At 57.8% G+C, this 15,450-nt stretch overlaps 1 protein-coding gene across 2 annotated transcripts in view; it reads right to left on the bottom strand.

Annotated features, from left to right (window-relative positions):
* Positions 1 to 456: 456 nt before the first annotated feature.
* Positions 457 to 15,450, bottom strand: part of UNC5B (unc-5 netrin receptor B) — an 81,135-nt gene continuing 66,141 nt past the window's right edge. Inside the window, exons 6-17 of one of the 2 annotated variants that reach the window (XM_047702593.1) lie at positions 14,732 to 14,899; positions 13,840 to 14,004; positions 13,584 to 13,616; positions 11,612 to 11,806; positions 10,845 to 11,234; positions 10,109 to 10,196; positions 9,058 to 9,226; positions 8,675 to 8,908; positions 6,598 to 6,747; positions 5,871 to 6,035; positions 4,864 to 5,045; positions 457 to 4,072 (exon numbers count right to left, since the gene is read on the bottom strand). In XM_047702593.1, coding sequence (XP_047558549.1) covers positions 3,907 to 4,072; positions 4,864 to 5,045; positions 5,871 to 6,035; positions 6,598 to 6,747; positions 8,675 to 8,908; positions 9,058 to 9,226; positions 10,109 to 10,196; positions 10,845 to 11,234; positions 11,612 to 11,806; positions 13,584 to 13,616; positions 13,840 to 14,004; positions 14,732 to 14,899 — 2,105 coding nt within the window. In that variant the 3' untranslated portion in view covers positions 457 to 3,906. The remainder of the gene's footprint in view (positions 4,073 to 4,863; positions 5,046 to 5,870; positions 6,036 to 6,597; positions 6,748 to 8,674; positions 8,909 to 9,057; positions 9,227 to 10,108; positions 10,197 to 10,844; positions 11,235 to 11,611; positions 11,807 to 13,583; positions 13,617 to 13,839; positions 14,005 to 14,731; positions 14,900 to 15,450) is intronic. The other variant, XM_047702594.1, reaches the window with a different exon arrangement.

The raw sequence follows: 15,450 nt of genomic DNA, 5'->3' as shown, positions 1-15,450 counted from the left end.
CAATCCCTTTCTGCATGCCCCCTCATGTTCCAGGCGAGTGTTCTAAACTGACTCTCAGCCTCTGCCCTTCTGCATTTCTTGTAGACAGAAAGAGATGCTGGGGGCCTCATGGCCGTCTATCACCACCTATCACCTAGCCCACAGCAGGCTCAAATGACCCCTGAACATATTCTGTAAGTACTTATGCACTGAGGGTGCTGACCGGGGAGCAGGGATTGAGATCCAGATCCAGAACAGGCTGTACCTTGCTATGTGACCACAGAGAAGTCCTCATCTCTCTCTAGGCCTGTGTTCCCTTCTGTAAAATGAAGTCATTGAGCTTGATTGCTTCTAGGAGCTCAGAGAGCTCTGACAGTGAGCCCCTGATCCCAAATCCACGGAATTTTGAGAAAAGCAGGAATGTCATCCCAACTGCTAATAGAAAGACAGTCAAGAAGACAATAGAATACAACCGGATTTTTTTTATTAGACTAGGAAATATAATTTATTTTGTAAAAATTAATTTTGTTACAATAGGAATGCTAAACGTTATGTACAGATTGAAGTTTACAGAATAAACAGCGGCGGGATTGGGCCATCCCCTCGGCCCTACATCCCCGGGACACAGAAACATGGCCATGGCCCAGGCAGGGGGTCCAACCCTTTTACCCCCCCACAGGGCTGCTCACTGCACCCAAACCCTTGATCACCCTCCCTCAGAGGGCATACTAAGGGACCCGGCTCAGCTGCCTGGTTGCTGGGGAAAGGGGCCCAGAGGGTCCTGGGTTGTCCAGGAGACAGAGAGGTCCCCACACCCTCAGGAGGATCCCGGTCTCTGCGAGAGAAGGCAGAGGAGAGGCACGTAGAAGATACACCGACTGACCCTGTGGACTCAGAGAGGTCACACACGCGCACCCAGGCGGGGACATATTCCTGGTGGGGGCACACACACACACACATACACGCATGCATGTGCAAGCACATCCCAGCGATGAGAGACACCAACACCCACTTGAGGCCCCTGCGAGCCTCTCGGGGGCTCCTGATCTGATGCTTGTGGTGCATCGGGGTCATGTGGGGCAACCGCTTAGGCCTGAATAAGAGGAGAAAGCCTGATCCTTTCCTAAGGCGGGTCGTGTGGGGATGTGGCCACAGCAGCCTCAGCAGAGGACTGATGGATGGAACCCGCAAACCCTTTCCAGGCGTTTCTTATAAAGCTGGACAGTTTGAGCCCTCCCAGGAGGCTCTAGCTGATTGGTTCTGTGCTCCAGGCCCTGGTACACAGTTTCTGGAAGTCAGCTGAGAAATGGCATGTGAGGTGCTGGCCTTGGCCTCCTCCACCGAGAGCTCCCACCCTGGGTGCTGAGCAGGCAGGGAGGGGAGGAGGGGCATTGCAGACCTCGGCCAACCTCCACCCACTAGGGTTCCCACTAGAACCCTAGAGCGACCATGTGTCAGAACCCAAAGGGAGTCAGACGGTAGCTGCAGGTATGAAAAGAAGATGAGGCCCAGAGAGGGCAGTCCTATGACTGAGGTCACACAGCAGTTTAATGGCACAGCTGGAGCTTCAGTGCTGGTCTTTGGACTCCAGGCTGCCCAGGGGGAGCATTTTAGAGCCGGACTGGGCACTGGTCAGCCTGCTGTCAAGGCCTCATGTCACACAGGCCTGAACAGCTCAGGCTAGGAGGCATCGGGGACACGGAGCCCACAAGGGATGGTCACCCTTGGCAGGGGAGGCTCGCTGCCTTTGGGGCAACACCACACAGGCACTGGGGTCAAGAGCTGTCGACGTCCCACCCCGAATGCAGGCCTGGCCCCTTCAGCAGCCCTGACAGATGAAATCCTCTCTCAAACCAAGCAGGCCTCTGTCTGCCCATGGCTCAGCTACCCCCCAAGGCAGTCCGTAGGTGCTGAAAACCCCCATAAGGCCCAGAGCCCACGGCAGAGAAGAGTAGACTGGGGATACCCACTGGGGCTGGAGCTCTCAAACCTGCTTTCCTCCCAGGAGACCAGGACTTCAAAGGCCAGGATAAGCCTGGGCTGGTCCCAGCAGCTGCTCATGGACCTGCTCAGGCAAGCCCTGGGGTGGGGCCCGCCCAGAGCGGTTGGGGCAGGGAGCTGGAACTGGCTTTGCCCTGGGGGCTGAGGAGGAGAGAGAGGCCCATGATGAGGCCTCTGTGCCAGTTGTAAGAGCCTGGTCCTAGCCCTTGTCAGCCAGTCACAAAGGGACCTAGATTGGATAGCCCCTTGGAGCACCCCGGTGCAGGCTGGTGAGGGACTGATAGCCTCCCCCCCAGTCTGGCAACTCTGCCCATTCAAAGCTCACTTCAAGACGCCCCAGACTGCAGAGGGAGGCGGAGAACCGGGCTGAGCAAAGTGCCGGCAGAGGTCAGAGCTGGAAAACAGCACTCCCCAGGGCCTCCTCCCCTGGGGTGGGGATGGTGCGTAGAGCACTGCTGGGCGCCCACCTCCCTGCCTCCCGGCCTACGGGGCTGACAGCTGATAGGTTCTTCAAAGCCACACTGCGGCCCCGGAAGCTCAGGCTTCTGTGGCTACAAGCCCTCTGACCCATCCCTTCTGTTTTATAGATGAACTTCCTCAGCCAGCTGAGGCTGAGGAAGGACAATTTTTGGATTCCTGGGCATCAGCGGCATGCCAGTGTGCTCCCGCCCCCCCCAGAGTCTAGAGCCTGTTGGGTGGAGGGGTGACCTGGCTGGTCCCACCCCGGGGTGAAGGAGAGAAGTGTCCCTAGGAGACTCTACCTCCCGCTGCCCCATTTCTGGGCCCCACCCCTTCTCCAGGAGCCAATAGAAAGGGACACTGGAAACACTGTCCCTGGCTCATAGCTGGCCCTGCCTGTCCACACTTTCCACCCCAGGCCCTCTTAATCCAGACTCCCCCAGAGCCCAGGGAGCCTGTGGGGCATCTGCCTGGGGAGGTGGGTGGGCAGGAGGACCCCCCCACCCGTAGCATCTAAATGCTATAGATTTAGCATCTACTTAAGATTTTAGAGGGAAATACGGTACCGTGGCTAAAACCCCATTTGACCCTGTACAACTGGGGAAACGGAGGCCTTGTAGGAGTTAGTCTAAGATGGAATCTTTAGCAGCAAGGTGTGCCCTGTTCTGTCTCTCTCTCCCTGAAAATCTCTCTCACACACGCACACACACGCACACACGCTCACTCAAGCCAGAACCACGAGCAAGCCCACACGCGTCCACACTCAAGAGTTTTCTATTTTTTTTGTGTGTGTGTTGTTTTTCATTTTTTCTTTTTTTTTTCTTAAAAAGGACTTATCCAAATATCTGGATAATAAATCATGTGCGTTTCCTAAGAAACTGGGTTTTTCTTTTCCCTTGTGGTTTTGGTGTTGCTCTTTTTCTTCTTGGAGCCTGACTAGCGGTCTGAAGTTTCTTTCTTCCTTTCCTTTTCCTTTTTGCTTTGGACAGGAGAAAGCAATTCATGTGAATTGTACTTGACTCTTCAAAGAGGAAAATGGTGTGAAAGGAGAAGAGGGCTCAGGGGGGAGGGAGAAACCAGGAACTGAGGCAGAAACTGAAGGACGAAACGAAGACAAATGCGACCCAGAGCTCCCGGGGCAGTGGTGGCAGGTGGGGTGGAAGGAGTGGGGAAGGCCACCTCCTGGCCACCCCCCCAGCTGCCTCACGGTGGTTCCTGCACAGAGATCTGAGGGTAGAAGGGACAGCAGGGGGTGGAGAAGGAGCACTGGGGTCCTCAGGACAACGGAGTACATGGATTTGCTAAGGCTGGTCTCGGTCTGGAGTTGGGCCAGGGGAGGAGGAGGGGACGACTCGGGCTGTGAGCCAGGGGGCAGCAGAGGCCTCACCAGCGCCTCTCAAGAGGCTGCCCCAGGTCTCCCTGTGCCCGCCTCCTGCCTGCCCTCCCAGCCCACAGTTCCAGAGCCGCTCAGCAGTCCCCATCAGTGGCCATGGCCACCAGCATCTCACTCTTGCCCATCTCCTCCAAGGCACTCGCCAGGCTGTTGAGGTCCCCGTCGTCCTGCTGCAGAGCTTCCCAGAGGTCCAGGATCACACCCGTGGGGCTCGCTTTGGTGGCAAAGTAGTTCAGGTACCTGGCGGAGGGAAGGAGAAGGCCATTGGGCTCCCCGGCACCTCCCCGAAGCTTGGAAATGGAGAGAGCACCGGGAGATGGGAAGACTCTGCCGTCCCACAGTCCTGGGTCTGACCCCTAACCCTTCTGCTGGGGGTCTGTGTGGCCCTGGGCAAGCCACTGTTCCTCTCTGAGCCTCAGTCTCCTCCTCTCTAAAATGGAAACTGTCCTGCTCATCATGTCTCACTCCTGTGAGTACTACCACTGAAAGACACTGGCCCCAGGAGAGTCTGTCCAGACCTAGCCTTCCATTCTTTGCTCGTCCCACACCCGTTCCCTGCTTGTCTTGTCCCCCACACTCTCCCGAGAGCAGGAACAAAGTCTGAGATACTCTGCAAAGCCCATTTCCAGTAAGGTGTCTTGTACACGGCATCTGCTCAGTGCAGGTGTATTAAAGGGTCTCTCAGTAAGTATAATGCAATAATAAGGACGATTGTTGCCATTGTATTTATCCAGAAGAGCTACTTAAGTTCTCCAGAAGGGCTTTGACACCAAAATATACTCTGTCACTGGGCAAACATTTCCAGAACACCTGCTCTGTCCTGGGCAGGGGGGTGCAGATGGTGATCACACCTGGTGTCCTGTCTTGCCCGGATTCTCACAGGCCAGCACCCAGAGCGGGTGCTCTTCAAGGCTTTAGCACACCTGAGCTGAGCTCCTGATCTGCCATGGATGGAAGGCTCTGGAGCCTGGCCCACCTACGCCTTAGAGACAAAGGGAGGCTGCGCTGGGGGGACCTGGCCCAACACCCACCGGTCCATGGAGAGCTTCTGTGCCAAGAGACGCCAGTCGTTGCCCCGTGAGTTGGGGGCGTCCAGGCTGTTGCAGATCTTTTGGCGGATGGACAGTGGAATCTTGAAGGCGTATGGCCCCAGCTGGGTGGTGACAGTGCTGCCAGGGGCAGAGCAGAAGGTGTCCAGGGAGCCGGCAGGTGTCTGGAAGGGTCGGGGGGGGCAAGGTGAGAGGGGCAGAGTCCCCCCACCCCCATGCACACCACTGTCATCTGTCCCTCCAACCTTCCTGCCCGGAGACTGGGAGCTCATGGAGCTTCCGGTCACTCCCAACGCTCTGGGCAGGCTCCAGCTGCTCAGTCGAAGTCCCCCTCCCCTGGGAGTTTCCAAGGGACACAGCTGCATGCCCAGCTTCCAGCCCTCGGGGCACACCATGCTCATGCAATGGGCCCGGGCTAACACATCGCATCATGATTACAAAGCCATAAGGAGCCTCAGCCACGGTCTAATCCATCCAGAGCCACTTTTACACGTGTGGAAATGAAGTCTAGAAAGGGGAAGGGACTTGCCCAGGGTCAAATGCCAAGTCAGGGGCAGAGCGGGGTCTCAGCCCGTAGCCAGTGCTCTTGACACTGAGCTGCAAGGAGGTTCTAGCACTATTGTCCCAGGTGGCCTGGGTTTTGTTAACCTCAGTCTGGATTCACAGTGGCGGAGGACCACAGGCCGGGGCCAAGTGCTGACTGGATCCGAGGTGGATGGTCTCTGTCCTCCCTAAGACCCGCTTTCTAATTTAGTGAGGTGTTTAGTGATTACCTCTAGTGAGGTAATCTGTGTTGCCAAGCACAGCACTGGCCGCTCGGTAGGTGGCAGCTCTGAGCAAAAGACTCCCAGGTCCCTGCTCAGTTTTGGGAGGTGAAGGAGACCCATCTTTACAGGAGACAGCACTCCCCACCTGGCTGAGGGGGGGGGAGCACGGGGATCTGAACGCTGCACCCCCGGCCCCACAGGGTGTCTGGCCTCTGGCCTCACCTCGGCCAGCGTGGTGTGCAGCTGGAAGATCTGGCCTTCCCCTTCCACCTGCCGCACACAGATCTTGCAGCTGAGCTCAGTGGAGGCCAGGCTGTGCCTCTCCAGGGTGAAGGTGCAGTGTAGAGCCTTCTGGCTGCCGCTCCAGATGTGATAGAAGGGGATCTCCTGAGGGAGGGGCGGCAGGGTCAAGGATGGGAGGCTAGTCTGCCCTGCCTGCAGGGAACGGGAGGCAGAGGCCAGTAACGAGGCCAGGGTCAGGGAGCACGGGGACTTTTCAGGGGCCATGCAGGGCTCTCCCTCCAGATGGGGAAGAAGAGCTGGCCAAGGGCCCCTCAGCTGAGAAAGGGAGCATATGAGGGAGAAGGCCCTGGTGTGGATGCGTGAGTCTGTGTGTGGGTACGTGTGCACCTGCGCACGTATGTGTGGGCTGGAAGCCTTGCCCACTTAATGGTGTTGCACAGATGGGTGGAGGCGTGGGGAGGGGACTATTCGAGATTCCTTTGCATGGTCTGCCAGACACGAGCACTCTTAGAGACGGTAGTGCGCGATGGGGTGGGCACCGAGGTGGGGCTGCGCCTCAGGACGACCAGGAGCGTGGAGTGGGGTGGGCAGGAGATAGAGACAGGGCGGGGGGAGGCATGGGGGAGCACTGGTCTTCCCTGGGCAGCCCCTCACATGCTCCCCCTCCCCAGCTTCATTCCCTGCAGCCCTCCAGCCCATCCCTCACCTGGTACTTGGCCAGCAGCTTGCTTCTCCAGTGGGCATGGGGGGTGTCATGCAGAGACAGGCGCAGGTTGTGGTAACTGTCTTTAAACAGCAGGGGTTTGGGCTCCTCCACCAGATAGCCACCCAGCGTCCGCTCCAGCTCCAGCACCTCCTGTGGGCCGGCAGGCAAGGGGAAGGGGGAGCCCATCACCCTTGGCCAATGGGTTCTTCCTGCTGCAAGCTGGGGGTCTGGGGACACAGGCGGGCCGTGGGAGCCGGGCTACAGGACCAAGGGCAGGGACCCGTCGAAGCACGGGCCTGGGCATTTGGTAAGCGCTCAGAGAAGACACACTGTGTGAACAGATGGATGAATGGACAGATAGTGGGACAGATGGGTAAGTGACTGGACTTAGAGATAACTGGACAGATATATGGATGAATAGATAAATAAACAGACGCATAAGTACAGACAGACAGATGGACGTGCAGACGGATATACAAACGGATGGGTATATAAACAGAAGGACAAATGGAAGGAAAGATGAATAGATGCTTGGTGATGGCTGGACAGACACATGGACTGCTGAGTGAATGAGTATACAGATAGACGGGAAGCAAGCTGGATGGATGATGGATGGGTGGACGAATGGATGGACGGACAGATAGGGACCGAAGAGATAAGGAATGCCATCAAACAAAAATGTGGCAGCTTCCCTCCTGACCTTCCCTCCATTCTCCAACCAAAGCTGGACCCCGGCCAGTGCCCCCATCCTGAGGGATGCAGGCCACAAGAGCATTTGCCAGAGCCTCCAACCCATTCTGGGCCTTCTGGAATTTCAGACCAGCCTGGTGTGGCAGAAGACACTCACTCTCCCATGAGGCCTTTCCGCCTATGCTGCCTTAGTCCCTGACTGGAGTTTGGGACAAGTCACAAGCGACTGGGAGACAGGAGCTGGAGGAGACCACACACCATGGGTAGGGGGAGGCCTGGAGCTATAGGAAAGGGACTAGAGGCTTTGCAGAAGGATGGAAGGAAGGCAGAGGTTTACATGGGGCTCAGGGGCTGTGTTCTTAGAGTGTTAGGATGAGCCTGAGGTCCTAGGAACTCGGGGGAGGACTAGGGAGGCAATGGGCAGGGACTTGGAGGCTGGGATGGGGGAAGGGTGCTAAAACACACCTGCCACCATCAGGCACTATGTGCCCAAATCTGACCCTTTCACCTTTCTGATCTCTCCGCCCAAACCACTGGCACCTGCCACAACCCCTCCCTCATTCAGGGGACTGTCTGTCCTTTTGCATATACTTAGAACCTGGCTGTCAGCCCTGACCCCTCCCCTCTGCCCCTCATCCCATCAGTCACTGGGTTCTATCTATTCTACTAACACAGTAGCCAACCCCCTGTCCTCGATACTGTCCTTGCCTGATGTCCAGGGCCCAGGTGAAGCTTTCAACTGACCTCCCTGCCTCTTGGCCACCCATTCCCGCAGCATAGCTCAGGGGCTTTCAAAAGAGTGCCTGTGTACAGGTGTCCACTGCCCCTATGCCCCTGCCCACTGGATAGATAGATCCCAAATTCCTGAACATAGATCCCAAGGCTGTTGGGGAGCTGAGCCCCGCCCTCATCTCCAGCCCCATCTCTCTCCCTCCGTCACATACGCACAGCCCCTGCAGGCTTCGGTCACAAGGAACGACATACCTGCCTTTGCGTTCGCGGCTTTGCCTACTGGAAGGCACTTCAGCCTTCTCTGCCTGGCACCCCTACTTGGCTTTCAGAGCAGAGGTCTAAGGCTAAATGTGCCGTGAAGCCCTCTCAGACCCTCCCCTTCCCAGGCGGATGCTCCCCTCGCCCTCTTTCAGGGAGCCCCCTCTCTGTCTCCCCCTCCTCTAGCCTGGAGCTTGGTGAGGGCAGAACTGTGCCTGATTCCTCTCTGTATCTCGGGGTGTGATGCCATTTCAATGTCTGAATAACGAATGACGGGTTTATGAGGCTGATGGTGGAAGAGGGGTACCGCGATTCTGGGGCAGGGGATACAGGAAGGCACGAGGCAGCTGGCTGGACGGGGCTGACACACGCCCAGTGTGCCAGTGCTGGGCCTTACCTTCAGGGCTACGGGTGTGTCCTCCAGGCAATAGACCCTGAGGCTGTACTCCAGGGAGGTGCAGAGGGCGGGGGCGAAGATGGCCAGCTGGAGCCGCTTGACTGCCGAGCGGGAGTATGACTCGCCCGTGAAGACGTAGGTGCCCAGCTGGTCCAGCAGGATGTGGCAGGACCTGGCCTCCAGCTGGCAGTAGCAGGGGGTGTTCAGTGTCTCCTCGTCCAGAGTCACCACCTCCTACAGGGTAAGGCACACAGGTCACAGTCAAGGCCATGGAGAGGTCCACCAACGCAGGGCCAGCAGCAAAGCGTCTTTTCTTTCAGCTTCGGGGGCCTCCTAGAGCAGGTTCAGAAGGCGGACCCGGCCTCCCAGCCTCAGCTCCTCACCTCCCAGTGGCCTTGGTGGGCCTGGGTCTTGAGCTGGAAGATCCAGTCGCCGGTGCTGACTTCCGCACAGTGGGGTACAGTAAGGATGACGGGGCGGCACAGCAGGAGGCCCGTGGGCCCACAGGTCACTGAGGGGCTCAGTACTGTCTGGGTCCCTTCTGAAAGCGGGCTGGGGAGATGGCAGAGGGCAGGGCGGAGGCAGTGAGGGGAGGCCGGAAGGTCAGCAAGGGCTGGGACTGGTGTGGGGCTCCTGCCTCTGCCCTGGCTCCTGGGAAGCTGAAGTCACATCTCCACCCCTTGGGGCTCCCGGAGGTCATGGGTCAAGGAGAGACAAAAGGATGGCATATGCCTTAAGATTGTTCTCAGATTTCTGTTGTTCAGGCAAAATTCTCACACTCATATCTCTGTTCTCGTTTTCGAAGGCTCTGTACTCTTAGGATGTTTTGAACAAGTGTTGCTCAACTGCCCTCTGGAAAGGGGCTAGCAGTCTAGGCTGCCGCCAGCATGCACGGGGTGGGGGGGAGTCCCCACACTTTTGTCAATATGCAGCTTTTATTGCATGAAAAAAAATCTGTAAATTCCAAAAAAGCAAAAAACTCCTACTATCTCATGGCTGAATCATAATTTCTCAGACTACAAATTATGCTGAACGTTTTTTCATAATCTACTGGAGTGTGTGTGTGTGTGTGTGTGTGTGTGTGAGGGTGTGTGCGTCAAAGAGACTATGTGTCAATCACTTCATATCCTCTGACCCTTCTTGCAGTGAAATGTTCAAAGCCTCTTTACATAGTAAGGATATTAACCTTCTGTCATAACGTAGCTACTCTGTCAATTGCCTTTCAGTTTCATGATTTGTGGTGCTGATTTTTATGATATAAATGTAGAGATAATAAGGTCTGTCAGTGTCTTCCTTGGAGGACTACCTCTGGCTTTAGGATCAGGCGCAGAGTGGGGGATGGTGGTATCTGAACCCAGGGTGGACAGGTAGGAGGGAGAGGAAGAGGAAGAGGAGGAGGGCAGCCCAGGTTGGAACTGAGGTCTCTCTACTCACAGGGTGTTCTCTGCCTTGTTGATAAGGAGGTACATCTCATAGAACTTGCCCTGGGGGATGGCTCCATTGGGCACCAGCAGGCTGACTCCTAGGGGGAGAGGGAGGTCAGCAGGGAGGAGTTAGATGGAGTCTAAGAGCTTAGAACAGGGGTGGGGGAGTAGCTCTTTGCTTAGGTCAAGGGGAGAAAGCCATCTCCTGAAATCCAGGTGGTCAACGAAGAGGTGCAGAGAACAGCTCTGGGGATTAGGTACAAGGACAGCCCAGGCCACTGACAGCAGGGGGTTTGTCTGATAACACGGGGGCCCCTGGCATTATGACAGGGTACAAAGATGGCAAAGACTCAAAGTCAGAAGGCCCCAGTGACAGCTCCAGCCCCAGACCCATGTGACACTGGGACACTATCAGCTGATGGCTTTGCAGCCTGAGATGGGCAGCCCTGCCCTTCCGGTATTGCTCTGTATGTCTGGGGAACTACAAAGAGCTATTCTCTCCCACTTAAAAGATGAGCTTTACAGAGCGGCTACTCCAAGGTTCCCCTGCGTTAGTGGGTCAGAGAAAGGTCTGGGTCCCACGTCTTCTCTTTCATAGTCCCTTCTTCTCCCTGGGCCTCATGTTTCCAATCTGAGAAATAGGATCAGGGAAGTCCTATTTTCTATCGGTGGAAGGGGCTGCTGGAGGGATGCCTAGAGGGGACATGCTAAGCCTGGGCTGAAAGGCAAGCAGAGCAGGAGCCCACCTGTGCCGGGGATGCTGAGCCTCCCACCCAGGCAGCCAAAAGTGCCACTGACGCTGCTCCCTGGGTCACGGGGCAGGCCCAGGAGCTGCTGGGAGCCGAGGCTGGCAGTGCGCAGGTGCAGCAAGTGGGCATCCCGGGTGAAATCGCCAGGGTATGTGCCAGGCGGCAGGACACCCAGCAAGTCGGCCCCATCCGGCAGGCCTGGCCCAGAGCCGGTGGTGCCGGAGTTGTAGACCTTGATCTTGAGATTGGGCAGGGGGTCCAGCAGGGGTGAGTTGGTCATGGGGATCTTGTCGGCTGAGTCCTGCAGGGCATACATGGGCCCTCGGTAGATGCCGGCACTAGCAGTGAGGTCCGGAGGCGCCGACGGGTGCGGGAGCTGTGGATTGTCTACAGGGGTTGGGGCTATGATCAGACCCAGCGGTGCCTTACTGGCTTGCTCCCATCCTCTACTCCTGCTGGGGGCCCTCCTGTTGCCAAGTCCCACCCAAATGTCCAGCTGCCAAAGGCTCAATTGCCATCCGCTGCAGGAAGCTTTGGGGACCCACCACCCAGGCTACTCCCTCCCTTCTCTGGGTCACTCTGATCTACGCTCATCCAGTTATCTGTAGAGCAAAGTCTATAAAAACTCTGGGAGGGAGAAGGGCCCCTACTGTGGTCTGGCTGGTCTGGCCGGTCTGGCTGGCTGTCGTGCCTCTCTGGGTGCCCCAGCGGGCATCTGCCACCACCCCCCCCCCGCCCCATCCCAGATATCCCCAGGTGCTCACTGGGCCTCGAGGTCTTGAAGTTGACGGGATGGAAGCCACCAGTGAGGGCGGCGGATGAGTCAGTGATGTCAGTATCGAAGTCCCGGCGGTTGCGGCGGTACACCACCCCCCCCACCACGATGAGAACACCCACGACAACGAAGGCGGATACCACAAGGCCTGCGTACAGCGCCACGTCCCCCGAGGCTTCCAGCACTGTGGGCACAGGAGGATGGTGTGAGACCCAGGTCCCGGGGCAGAGACCAAGGTCCCAAGACAGATCTGTGCTGTATATGCTAGCTCCTACTCTCAGCCCTGCCACAACTGGCCAGGACCTCAGGCAAGCCTGAACCGCTCTGTGCATCGGTGTCTGCAAGTAAAATGGTCTAAAGATCCCTGCCCTGCTTCCCACCCCGTGCAGAAACAGGCAAAATGACCTGTAGTCCGTCCCAACAGTGAACTCATGGCTCACTGCTGAGAAGAGGATAGGGCTGTGGCTCAGTCTGTCCTGTCCCAGCCAGGAGGTTAACTGAGAGCCCCGCTACAGCCTGCAGCCCACCCTCGGGCGGGAGGTCCCAGCGCCCAGAACTCTCAGCAAGCAGCCCTCCCTGAGCTCAACTTGCATCCTAAGCCGGGTGGGGCCTGGAGGCCGAGGGGAAGCAGGAGGAAGGAATGAGATGCAAGGCGATGGGGTGGAGAGGAGGTGAGCAGGTGGAGAGGAAGGAAGGGGCTCAGGGAGGCCACCCACAGCCACACTTCCCTCCCTCAGGCGGGCTGCTACACAGCTGCAAATAATTCTATGTAGGCCAGGCAGGAAGGTGTCAGGGTTTAGAGGCAGGGTCTGCACAGCAGTGCTATCCGACCCCGCTTTCCACAACCGTGAGCGTTCTCTGTGTTGTCCCAGACGACAGCCACTAGCCACATGTGGCTAATGAATGACTAAAATGTGGCCGGTGTCCCTGAGGAACAAAGTCTTAAGCAATGTATTTAATTTTAACTAAGTTCACAGGAAGTTGAAAGAGCCACATGTGGCCAGTGGCTACCATGCAGGACAGCACACAGGCAGAGCTAAAATGCCTGCTCTTCCCTTCCAAGAAGTACATGTCCCATCTCCCCTCCTGTGGGGGGGAGCTCAGAAAAGTAGGCCCGCTTTCCCTGCCAGCTTTCCCTTCCAAGCCCCACTTCCCCAGTGCAGACAGAGCTTTCGAGAGGTAGAGGTGGTTCAGTCCCAGTGTCCTCCCATTTCTGCCACCTTCTGGCCCCACCTCTCCTCAGTGGCCCTCATTTTTGGGCTCCCCAGAGGATCCTGGCGCCCTGGGAGAGTAGCTGGAGGAGGCCCTCAGAGCTTGGTTCTGCCTCCTGATGTTCTCCATGACCACTGTGAGCCAGGCCCAGGGCCTCACTATTGATTTTATGATTCTGGAATTATTTGGGAATGATGGTTTAATTGTCACAGGCCAATCCACCTGAGCTGCTTTACTGCTCTGGGGCCACCAAAGCACAGCCTGGGAGGAAGCCGATTAGCCCCTTGGTGCTGACGGCAGGCAGCAGGTTTCCTGGAGAATCTAGTCCTGCTGCTGGGGGTACAGTGTGGGGCTCCGGGTGGACAGTGTGGGCCTGGGTGCTGGCTCTGTCACAGAAAGGAAGCTGAGGGCACAAGGCTAAAAGCACCAGCATTGGCCACATAACTAGTTAGGTTCAAATCCCACCTGGATCCCCAGGTAAGCCCCTTCCTCACTGAGACCCAACTCCCATCACTGGAGGGTTGGGGCAGAGTCCTTTCTGTCAGCTGTGGATCTCCCTGTGTCTGCATGTGACAGAGGCCGTGACATGTGCAGCACCAGGGTGGGGGACCCCATGGAGGGTGGGTGAGGGGGCACCTTCCAGTCTCCCTGTCTCCCACACTGCCCTGCACCCCACACCCTGGAAAAGCCAGCTTAGGAGAGCCAGGGATCCCCCAGAACAAAGAGGACAGCCATGAAATGGGACTTACGGTGGCTTTTGGGGTCACTTAGAGTTTTCTTATCTGTCGAGGGAAATAAAGGGAAAGACAATGACGTAGGTGGCGGAGAAAGGATGGCAGAGGTGACAGGAAACGCGCAGATGAGATGATGCACGTGGGCGGGTGGGCAGAGGCCCCAGGGGCTGCTCCACTGTGGCCGGCACCTGAGACCTGGGGCGGCCTAGGGGGACCCCCCTCCATCAGGCTCAAGCCCACACCCCGGGGCCCTGGCGTCCCGAGGACTCACTCTGCACGCAGAGCCCATCTGTGCAGTTCTTGGAGTCGAGCAGGGTCCCACTGCAGTCTCGGCCTCCGTTCTGGGGCGGGGGCGCCATGCACTCGCGACTGCGCCAGTGAGCACACTCGGTGCTGCAGGCTGACCACTTGCTCCACTCCGTCCATGCTCCGTCCACTGCGGGAGCATGGAGCACGGCACGCGCGGTTACGGATGCAGAATGCAGCAACGCACCCGCACCCACGCATGTGCACTATGGCAGGACAGGGTCCCCGGACATGCAAGCCGAATGGCAACACCCACCCCCAGACACGGGGCCGGGGCACTGATGAGGGAGGTGGCAGACAGAACACTAACACACACATGAACACACACACACACTCTCTCTCTCCTCTCTCTCTCTCTCAGACACAGCCCGGGGCCCTCAAGGGGACTCAGGCCCAAGGCAAACACACAGAAACCCAAGAGCCCGGACAAAACCAGGCAAGCAGGGGACCCACAGACGGGGACGCACAGAGTGACGTGAAGAGCAGAGGAGAAGAGAGGGCCTTTGCAGGATTAGGGGTGGCGGTCAAGACGTGTCTAGGTCAAGGGCAGGCGCACAGGCTCCTCCCACCCCAGGCAGCCTGGGACCCAGGCCCTGGGGCTGACACCGAGAACCCTCAGCCTGGAGGGCAGGAGAGCCCACCCTTCAGACGGCTGCTCAGAGCTTCTGTGTCTGTCTCTTTAGCAGCCTGCACAGAATGAGAGGGCAGAGGCCCCAGGACAAGCATCTTCCACCCCCCACAATGAGAGAGAGCGGCCAGCCCCAGTGCGGCAGCCCCGTGGGCACAGAAAGGAGGGCTGGGAACCAGGGTGGGGCTGTGGAGGGGGAGGTGGGATGCCGGCCGGCCCCTGGCCTTACCTGGGCACACAGTGGTGCAGGCGGTCTTTTGGAAGGCCTGACCCTCACAGAAGGCGCCTCCATTGAGCGGTGCCGGGTTGGTGCAGGTCCGAGTGCGCTTCTGCCAGCCACGGCCACAGCGGTTGGAGCAGGGTGACCACTCTGCCCAGCTGGACCAGCCGCCGTTCACTGCAAGGGCAGCGGTGTCACCTGCTTGGCCCTGCTCTGCCACCTGTGGGTCCCCTAACCCCATCTCCAGCCCCGATGAGGCTCTTCTGCTGAGGCCTGGCCTTTCCTAAGTGCACCCCTCCTGCTGTAGCACTGGGGACAGATCTGGGCTGCAGCCGTCAGCTCCAGAGGGGACCCGGGAGGTCAAGCTCTATCCCCAACCTCATTGTACAAGCAAATGAAGGTCCAGAGAGGGCTGATGCTTCCCCAAGGCTACCCGGTAATAAAACCAGATGTAGGGTTCTTTCTAGCACACTCAAAGCATCTCAGCTATGGCTCTGACCCCCTATGCCCAAGGGAACAGCAAGAAATAGCCTACAGGCCAAGGTGGTGGTTTCTCATTCTGCTGGGACACCAGGCTGAGGAATGAGGATACTGACTGGGCCCTGTTCCAAGCCCAAGCCCAGAGTGCCTGACTTGACTGCTAGCTTTGCTGTGTGATCCTGGTAAAGGCACCTCCCCTTGCTGGGCCTCAGCCTCCCAGCTGTCCGTTGGCACCCTGCTGGCCTCTT

Source organism: Lutra lutra, chromosome 14 (assembly GCF_902655055.1).
Source record: "Lutra lutra chromosome 14, mLutLut1.2, whole genome shotgun sequence".
In the NCBI taxonomy this organism is placed as follows: Eukaryota; Metazoa; Chordata; class Mammalia; order Carnivora; family Mustelidae; genus Lutra; species Lutra lutra.
The sequence above is the reverse complement of the archived record's forward strand: the minus strand, read 5'-3'. Positions and strand labels throughout refer to the sequence as shown.